This window comes from Myxine glutinosa, chromosome 8 (genome assembly GCF_964187855.1).
Source record: "Myxine glutinosa chromosome 8, kmMyxGlut1.1, whole genome shotgun sequence".
Lineage (NCBI taxonomy): Eukaryota > Metazoa > Chordata > Myxini > Myxiniformes > Myxinidae > Myxine > Myxine glutinosa.
In genome coordinates this window covers 3,572,763-3,583,730 of record NC_136268.1, presented here as the reverse complement: position 1 = coordinate 3,583,730, position 10,968 = coordinate 3,572,763, and the positions used below count along the sequence as shown (strand labels likewise).

Here is a 10,968-nt window from a genome sequence, read left to right as displayed (position 1 = left end):
TACGGGGATTTGGTGCAGCAGACGGCGGGAACATCAACGGACGAGGCATCGGAAGAGTCATTCAAAGCCAGTCGGGGATGGTTTGATAATTTTAAGAAGAGGACCGGCATTCACTCCGTCGTCAGGCATGGTGAGGCAGCAAGCTCGGATCGGAACGCAGCTGAAGATTTTATTATAACTTTTGCCGAACTGATAGAAGCCGAACGATACATCCCCCAGCAAATCTTCAACTGTGATGAGACAGGGCTCTTCTGGAAAAAGATGCCGAGGAGGACGTATATAACGGCAGAGGAGAAGTGCATGCCAGGCCACAACTTGTTCAGAGTGCCGGCGATAGCTCGCCTTCTCTTTGTGGAAGACACGGTGAGATCCTTGACATCCAACAACTAATGGGACGCAAACGGGGCGCCCAGTTTAGCGGTACACACATTGATGAATCACCCTGCCTGTGAAACACCGACATGACAGGTTATAGCTGGGTCGGGATTCAAACCCAGGCTGGACAGTTTAGAGTCAAGTGTGCGTACCTCCAGTCCAGGCCATCCTGCCAACTTGTATGCTGCATACAGGTGAAATATAAAGCGCGAGATATTTTTATATATACTGTATATTTAAAAAAAAATTGGTGTGGTTTTTGGCGGGCTGGAACGGATTAATAGCATTTCAATGCATTTTAATGGGGAAATTTAATTTGAGAAACGAGCAAATTGAGTTACGAGCTCGGTCACAGAACGAATTAAACTCGTAAGTCAAGGTTTCACTGTATATATATATACACTTGTGTATGTGTGTGTGTATATATATATATATATATAATCGGGAGATTAAATCAAACGCGGATGTAGCTTCAGGACTTCGATCTTTAATTCGACAAGCTTTCGACCAACAAAGGTCTTCTTCTGAGTCGGCCCCAAGTTCAACGGAAGTGAAGCACACCTTACAGTTACCGTTTGCGTACTATGTAATGTGTATATGGTATAAGATTGGGGCATTGGGATTATACATTTATTAAAAAGAAATAGGTGCATTCTACCAAAAAGTAAAACCAGCAAGTTCGAGATTGGAGGCGACGTCATGGTCTAAGCTGTGCAGATGCTATTGTCTGCACATGTGTGGAGATCGGGAGGAGTGCTCGTCATGCTCCATATCTCTCATTGATTCGGCCCAATCGCATGTACTTGCTGTGGTTTGCATTGGCGGGAATAAATATGTGCATGGCAAGCACGTGTTTGTTTCTTGCGAATTATGCGGTGATTGCCAAGTGAAACATAATTTGTGGCTGTTGTTCTCCCTTCAGGTCAGGAAGTACCATTAACATTTATATATGTAGTAAACGATTGTGGCGGTTGGAATTATGCATTTTTAAAGAAAGAAAGGTGCTTCCAACCAGAAAGTAAAACGAGATCTACTCTGCATATTTGAGCAAATAAGCAAGAACAGACCCGATCTCAGGCGTCGTTTCACCCACTTTACAGCAGGCTTCCTCAGGCCAATAGTCTATCCAAGTCGGCCAAGGAAAACAACTGCAGTTGATGACAGCAATATTACCAGAGCTGTGAAGAAAAACCCCAACATAACTGTCAGCAACATCACCAACAACTCCAGAGTGCAGGGGTGAAAGTATCACAATCTACCATTCACAGAAGACTTAGACAGCAGAATTACAAAGGCCACACCGCAAGATGCAAACCTCTTGTGAGCACCAAAATTAGAAAGGCAGATTATAATTTGCCAATAAGTCAGAGGTAAGCCAGTGACTTCTGGAACAAAGATTTTATCGGCAGATGAGACCAAGACTCAAATAATAGCAAATGATTTTACTCAAATACTAACAAATCAGGAAATATTTTAGTCAAATTGAATTTTTTTTTTACTCAAATACTAACAAATGCTATTTTGACCTGGCAGGCTGGCATCATGGTGAGGGTTCCTGAACATCCTTGTCCTGAGAAGATGACTTGTCCGGTGCACCAACAACGCACTCTCAGGAGCCAGTGCTGTAAGATCTGTCCAGGTAACATTCTCTCCGAACCCCCTTGTAACTCACTGACTGCCTCGTCTCCTGATCACCTTTACCTGCCTGCACATATTTTGTCACTTTTGGCACTATTCGTCACTGTTCACTGTTTCAGTAAGAAATATTATTCCTGTTTTAAATGGAATGCTCTAAAGAAAATATCACCAATTTATTCTGATGAAATCCATCATGAACTGCAGTCCAGCACAAGGAAATCTCTGTAAAGGTGAGAAAGTGTCCAATAAGGAAGGAAAAACAGGCAGGAGGTGAAGCATTTATTATCTAAGAGTAATTTGCTCTACATACAGTTGTGGCCAAAAATATTGGCACCCTTGCACTTTTTTCAAATAATGCACCATTTCTTCCAGATAATTGCTGAAATTACAAAATATTTTGGTATCCACATTTGTATATCTTTGGTTTGCAGTGGAACAAAACAAAAAAGGGTGAAAATATTACTAAATCTTCGCTTATTCTCCAGAGAAATCCTAAAATGGCCCGGACAATATTATTGGCACCTTTTTGAAGTTGTTAGAAATAATTAGATTTCAAGCAGGTGATTCTCCTTTACTTTGGTATTGAACTCACCTGTGGTGAGTTGCAAGTGCCTGCAATATAAAAATCACTCATTCAACCATTTTGAATAGAGAAAAAGGAGTCATTCTGCTGTTTTGTATCACTGTGTGTACTCAATGAGCATGGAGAAAAGAAAGAAAACCAGAGAATTGTCTGAGGTCAGACACAAGATTGTAGTCAAGCATAGATCATCTCAAGGCTACAAGTCCATATCCAGAGAACTTCTTGTGTCCACCGTACACAATGTTATCAGGAGGTTTAAGGCCCATGGCACAGTAGCTAACCTCCTTGGACATGGCCGCAAGAGAAAACTTGATCGAAGATTGCAGTGAAAGATTGTTCAACTGTTGGAGAAATCACCTTGATAAACTGCCAAACAGATTCAAGCTGACCTTCAGAAACAAGGTACGACAATTTCAACTCGCACCATCCATCGCCAACTCAATGAAAGGGGGTTCTATGGTAGGAGCTCCAGGAAGACCCCCGCTGCTGTGTGTGTGTGAGAGAGAGGGAGAGAGAGAGAGAGAGAGAGAGAGAGAGAGAGAGAGAGAGACAGACAGACAGACAGACAGACAGACAGACAGACACAGACAGAGAGACAGACAGAGAGAGAGAGAGACAGAGAGAGAGACAGAGATAGAGATAGAGATATAGATAGATAGATAGAGATAGATAGATAGATAGATCAGAAAGCCCGACTGGAGTTTTCCAAAACACACCTGAACAAGCCAAAATCCTTCTGGGAGAATATCCTGTAGACAGATGAGACCAAATTAGAGCTTTTTTGTAAATCACATCATCTCTATGTTTACAGAAAATAAAATAAAGCCTTCAAGGAAAAGAACACCTTCCCTACAGTCAAACATGGAGGAGGTTCTGTGATGTTTTGGGGTTGCTGTGCTGCCTCTGGCACTGGGTACCTTGAAAGTGTGCATGGCATCAGGAAATCTGGAGATTATCAAGGCATTTTGGAGCGCAATGTTCAACCTAGTGTCAGAAAGCTGGGTCTCCGTCGAAGGTCATGGATCTTGCAGCAGGACAATGACCCACAAACACACTTTGAAAAGCACCCGGAATAGTTCAAGACAAAACGCTAGACTGTTCTGAAATGGCCATCAATGAGTCCAGATCTAAATCCCATTGAACACCTGTGGGGAGATCTGAAAACAGCAGCTCGGAGAAGGCACCCTTCAAATTTGGGAGAACTGGAGCAGTTTGTACAAGAAGACTAGGCCAAACTACCCGTAGAGAGGTGGAGGAATCTCATCCATTGCTATAGGAAGCGCTTGACTGCAGTTATTTTGTCCAAAGTCCGTGCTACCAAAAATTAAGTCTCGGGTGTCAATAATTTTGTCAATGCCATTTATTTTTATTTCCTGATTTATAAGTATATATGATGTTGTGAATCAAAACCAGATTCCTTAATATTAACAGTGAAATAAAGAATTGTGGAGATCAAATACTTTTGTCAATTTCAACTTCTTTTTACAGAAAATTGTGAGTTATTTGAAAAAAGTGTAAGGGTGCCAGTATTTTTGGCCATGACTGTATACCATTCAAATGTTATTCACGAATAAGAGGTGGGCTCAATGTTTTCTTGGAATGAGATGTGCACAATGGTCTAAGAATCGCCAATGTTACGCACACCGAACCAACGCCCTCAACATGGTGTCGGCCCGGCTGGGGGCTTGGATTTTGAGACCAGTCTGTCCTGTTCATCCGTCAGTCAGGAGCCTCCACTCGAAAATAACTGGAAACATTCTTTTCATATTCGGCACACTTATGCAATGGGGCCAATTTGGAGTTTTGGCAATTTATCATATAAATTTTATGGGAGGGAATATTAAAGGACTGTAAATATATATTCTTTCAGGAACTATTATTTATTAATATGCATTTTACCATATCCATGAATAACGCACAACTTTTAATTATTTATAAATATACACTTCAGCATGTCCATGACCAAGGCACAACTTTCAATTATTTATTTATTTATGTACACCTTACCACCTCCACGACAGACACAAACTCTCCTTTTTATATTTATTCATTCATTCACACTTTACCATCCCTACGAATAACATACCCCCTGAATTATTTGGAATTGTTTATTTATTAATGTACACTTTACCATCTCCACGACCAGCACACAACTTTTAATTATGTCTTCATGTACACTTTACCATCTCCATGACCAACACACAACTTTTAACTATTTATTTATTGATGTACTCTTTACCATCTCCACTACCAATGCACAACCTTTAATTATATATTTATTTTTGTACACTTTACCATCTCCACTACGTACACACAACTTTTAATTATTTATTTATTTATGTACACCTCACCTTCTTCACTACCTACACACAACTTTTAATTATTTATTTATTTATGTACACCTCACCTTCTTCACTACCTACACACAACTTTAAATTTTTTTTTTTTTTTTAATATGCATATTACCATCTCCACGACCTACAAACGACTTTTAATTATTTATTTATTTATTTATGTACACGTCATCATCTCCACGAGCAACACACAACTTTTAATTATAGTTATGTACACTTCACCATCTCTACGATGGACACAAACTCTCCTTTTTATATTTATTTATATACACTTTACCATCTCGCCGAATAACATACCACCCTGAATTATTTATTTATATATACTTTACCATCTCCACGACCAACACACAACTTTTAACCATTTATTTATTTATGTACACTTTACCATCTCCACGACCAACACACAACTTTTAATTATATGTTTATTTATGTACACTTTCCCATCTTCATGATAGACACAAACACTCCTTTTTATATTTATTTATGTACACTTTACCATCTCCACTACGTACACACAACTTTTAATTAATTATTTATTTATTTATGTGCACTTCACCATCTTCACTACCGACACACAACTTTTAATTATTAATTTATTCATGTACACTTCACCATCTCCATGACCAACACACAACTTTTAATTATATATTTCTGTACATTTTACCATCTCCACGACCAATGCAGAACTTTTAATTATATATTTATTTTTGTACACTTTACCATCTCCATGATAGACACAAACTCTCCTTTTTATATTTATTTATGTACACTTTACCATCTCCACTACGTACAGTCACATGAAAAAGTAAGTACACCCCATGTAAAGTTTTGATTTTTTCAACATATTTCAACATGCAGCTATTTGATCTTCATTTCAACAATATTGATAGATAAAGGTGATATAATATAACAAATATCATGAAACATTTACATTTTGTAGTCCATTGTATAATTTAAATAAACATAAATGCAAATTTCGCATGTGGAAAAAATAAGTACACCCCGACATTTATCACTACTTCAAATACCTAAAATTACAATCAGGTGCACCAGCTCAGGTGCAAATGATTAGAACATCGTTAGAGAGGATCTTGGAGGAACCTGTCTTATTTAAACCTCAGACATTTAGTTTGGTTTGCTCTTTGTTGTTGAAGTGTGCGGCGTCACCATGCCTAGATCAAAAGAGCTCTCTGAGGCCTTCAGAAAGAAGGTTATAGATGCCTACGAGTCTGGGAAGGGATTTAAAAAGATCTCCAAACAATTTGAAATCAATCATTCGACTGTCCGGAAGATCATCTACAAGTGGAGAAGATTCCAAACAACTGCCAACTTGTTCAGGCCAGGCCGCCCCAGCAAGTTCAGCCCGAGAGTAGACCACAAGATGCTGAAAGAAGTCTCTAAGAACCACAGAATATCATCACGGGACCTACAGGTAGCTCTTGCCACTGTTGATGTCAAAGTGCACGAGTCTACCATTAGAAAGAGGCTGCACAAATTTGATCTACATGGGAGGTGTGCCAGGAGGAAACCTTTGCTGTCCAGAAAGAACATCAGGGCAATACTAAAGTTTGCCAATGAACACCGAGGCAAAGACCAGCACTTCTGGAACAATGTGCTCTGGACAGATGAGTCAAAGGTAGAGATATTTGGCCACAGTACCAGAAGACATGTTTGGCGAAAACCAAAGACAGCATTTGAACACAAGAACCTGATACCAACTGTAAAGCATGGAGGTGGAAATATTATGGTTTGGGGCAGCTTTGCTGCATCAGGGCCTGGGAAGCTCACCATCATAGAATCCACTATGAATTCTTCATTGTACCAGAGGGTGCTTGAGGATAATGTGAGGCCATCTGTCAGAAAGTTGAAGCTCAACCGAAGGTGGACCTTGCAACATGACAATGACCCTAAACATACCAGTAAATCCAACCAAGGAATGGCTGAAAAGAAAGAAATGGAGGGTTCTGGAATGGCCAAGTCAAAGCCCGGATCTAAATCCCATCGAGATGCTGTGGGGGGATTTGAAACGAGCTGTGCATGCAAGAAACCCCTCAAACATCGCACAGGTGTAAGAATTCTGCATGGAGGAGTGGGAAAAAATTTCTCCCAGTCGATGTCAAAGACTGGTAGACAGTTATAAGAAACGCCTACTTGAGGTTGTTTCTGCCAAAGATGGCAATACCCCCTATTAGAGCCAAGGGTGTACTTACTTTTTCCACTTGCGAAATTTGCATTTATGTTTATTTAAATTATACAATGGACTACAAAATGTAAATGTTTCATGATATTTGTTATATTATATCACCTTTATCTATCAATATTGTTGAAATGAAGATCAAATAGCTGTATGTTGAAATATGTTGAAAAAGTCAAAATTTTACATGGGGTCTACTTACTTTTTCACGTGACTGTACATACGACTTTTAATTATTTATTTATATATTTATTTATGTACACTTCACCATCTCCATGACCAACACACAACTTTAAATTATTTATTGATGTCCATTTTACCATCTCCACTACCAATGCAGAACTTTTAATTGTATATTTATTTATGTACACTTTACCATCTCCAATACGTACAAACCACTTTTAATTATTTATTTATTTATTTATGTACACTTCATCATCTCTACGATGGACACAAACTCTCCTTTTTATATTTATTTATATACACTTTACCATCTCGCCGAATAACATACCACCCTGAATTATTTATTTATATATACTTTACCATCTCCATTACCTACACACAACTTTTAACTATTTATTTATTTATGTACACTTTACCATCTCCACTACCGACACACAACTTTTAGGGCTGGGAGTTAAGGGAAGGGGCTAGGTCTAGGTTTTAGAGCTAGGAGTTAGGGCTCGGAGTTAGGGCTCGGAGTTAAGGGAAGTGCAGCAATATACAATACAATTTTATAATTTGCATAATTCTTACGAGTGCAGCAATGCACTGAATTTAAAGCTGTAATTTCACCTTGATTTTACAAAGGTGTGTGTGTGTGTGTGTGTCTGTGTGTCTGTCTGTATGTCTGTGTGTGTGTGTGTCTGTGTGTGTGTCTGTGTGTGTGTCTGTGAATAAAAGAGACAGATAGAATTGTGAGGAACAGAAATGTAAAAACGAGATGTGTGTGTGTGTGTGTGTGTGTGTGTGTGTGTGTGTGTGTGTGTGTGTGTGTGTGTGTGTGTGTGTGTGTGTGTGTGTGTGTGTGTGTGTGTGTGTGTGTGTGTGTGTGTGTGTGTCTGTGAATAAAAGAGACAGATAGAATTGTGAGGAACAGAAATGTAAAAACGAGATGTGGGTGTGTGTGTGTGTGTGTGTGTGTGTGTGTGTGTGTGTGTGTGTGTGTGTGTGTGTGTGTGTGTCTGTGTGTGTGTCTGTGTGTCTCTATGAAGACATTTCTTCGATTTCTATACAAATCCACACCCGTTGACCAATCTCCATGAAATTTTGCATCGTGGTACCCAGGGTCATGTCTTTGGAATAAAATAAAATAAAATGTTTAATCTGCCCCCGACAAGGAAATTCTCTCTGTATTTAAGTGTGAAAATCATTTTTTTAATCCGCTGCACCAATCTCCACCAGATTTTGCAGATGTGCACGTGGTACCCCAGTTCATGTCGGGCATCAACCCCTCCCCCCTACCCCCTCCCCCGTCCGTCCGTCCGTCCGTCCCACCCCCCACCCCCAGGAAATATGTTTTTTTAACACTTTAATTAAATTTTTTAATTTAATTTAATTAATTAAAACAATCACAAATAAAAAATCGTGCAGATGGAAATATGCAAAAGGGAACAATAATTGGAGAGAGATTGAGGGAAAAAAATCCGGAATCTGTAGTAGGATTAAGAGCTATGCCAGCACGACAGAGCATCTCTTCAGGTGTAAAAGGTGCTGCTGTGGATGAGCCGGAACGGACTAAATTAAGCGAAACATGATGGCGGCAGAACGTAGTGTGTGCAAAAAATGGTTCCTGTGATGCTGCCATGTGAACTATAATTTTGGTGAGATGGTTCATGGCAGAAAGCTAGAAACAAAAATAGGGGCAGTACACCTGATGCTCACCTGGTGAAATAAAGCAGTCTACTACACTGACTAAAGGTATTTTAAACCAATTTCAATGGTTGCCAGAAGACAGGGCAGAATGTAGAATCATACTAACATAATCATAAGACTTTATACAAACAAACAAAAAAATACCTATTTTGGGGGGCAAAACCCCTCCCCACACCCTGTATACCTCCTCACATCCCCAATTTTTCTAATACCTTGAACAAACATTGGAACATCACCTGTGGTGAAGGTTGTGGTGAAGTTTCATCGAAATAATGTGTGAAGTTTCAGTGAAGAAAGCAAATACCTATTTTGTGGAGTCAAATCTGGATCCACTTTGACCCCGTTGACACCCTTAGACCCTGATTTTTTTTTTTATGCCGTGAACAAACTTTTGTCGCAACATAACAAATATAATATGTGCCAAGTTTGGTCACAATCCCATCAGCGGTTTTGGAGAAGAAGTTGCGAATATTTATGGACTGACGGACTGACGATGCATCTTCGCATAAGCTCTGCGGAGCTTCGTTCCAGGTGAGCTAAAAAAAAGGTTGTTGTTGTTGTTGGTTGTTGTAAAGGCCATGTTGTAATAGTAACGCTACAGCAGCAGGGAGGACCTACTACTACGACGACGACTACTACTACTAATACTACCTCTACTTTTGTCTTTGGTCCAAGTCTTTCACGAACCCATTGGCGAGGCCTGACATTCAACTGCGGGTATTTTGGACAGAAATTTTCAATATGTTCAGGGTGCCGGAGATAACTCCCCTAGTCTTTACGAAAGATATCGTGGGAATCTATAACGTCCACCAACGACCAGGTTTTCTGGCTGAACGTCCTTCCAATGGAGGTTCGGACATTGATGTATGTGAAACACCAGAGTGAGGTAGCTCGTTCGAACGCAACCGAGACAGGTCAAAGGTGAGTGTGTATATACCTCTAGGCTATCCTGCCAGCACCCTGATTTCTTAATACACGTGTAATAATAAATAAACCTCATAATTAAGATATCTTTCAGATTTTCTACCCCACCTCCCCCGCCCCTGCCCTTTCCATGCCGAACCCCCTCTCTATTCCCTCCCTTTTCCATAGTTATTCCAACATCTTTCAGCTGAACAAATTCAATTACAACAGCTGCTTCAAAGTGTCATAAACAATTGATTAACAAATCATTTTAAATCAGTGTGCTTTGTTCTGCCACCATTCTTTGTGTATAAATCTAATGAATTCATAATTAATGTGGAAATCAATTTCCACCGGTAAGCGCAGGTGGCATTTTCAGGTGAATTCACATTTTGATTCATGAATGATAGAAATACAGTGAGAGGCATGTAATATTGGATTACATCTCATGGGAAAAGTGACCACGTGACGATATATATATATGTATTTTTTTTTTGTATACAAGATCGAGGCTCGTGTAAGAGCTAACATTAATCACAAAAGACATGAACGGACACAAAACATAATAAAGGGAGTGGGAGACAAGATAGGGAGAGAGAGAGGGAAACACAAGCACAACGAGAACAGCACTCAGTAGAGAGCATACCTCCGCCTAGGTGGCCATATCACTCAATGGTGAAGAATCACTTTAAAAATTCTACTACCTGGATCCGGATCAAAATCTTCACCAAACCGTATCAATTCTTCCTTGTCACACACCCAACCTGTCCAACAAGTTTCGTCCAAATCCGTCCATAACTTTTTGAGACATCCTGATATGTATCGTTTTTGGCCCTATCTTCCAATGGTGAAGAATCACTTAAAAATTAAATAATTATCATGTCCAAATCCCTACTCAGATCTTCACTACAATCCAATGGAATTGTCCTTCTTAGACACCCAACCTATCTACCAACTGTCGTCCAAATCCATCCACAACCTTTTGAGATATCCTGCTATGTATCGTTTTTGGCCCCATCTCCCAATGATGAAGGATCACTTAAAAA

The 10,968-nt window shown here is 39.6% G+C and overlaps 1 protein-coding gene across 1 annotated transcript in view; it reads left to right on the top strand.

Annotated features, from left to right (window-relative positions):
- The window catches only part of NELL1 (neural EGFL like 1), a 486,584-nt gene that overhangs the window by 205,654 nt on the left and 269,962 nt on the right, over positions 1-10,968 (top strand). Inside the window, exon 11 of the mRNA XM_068124016.2 lies at positions 1,909-2,014. Within this exon, the coding sequence (XP_067980117.2) occupies positions 1,909-2,014 (106 nt within the window). The remainder of the gene's footprint in view (positions 1-1,908; positions 2,015-10,968) is intronic.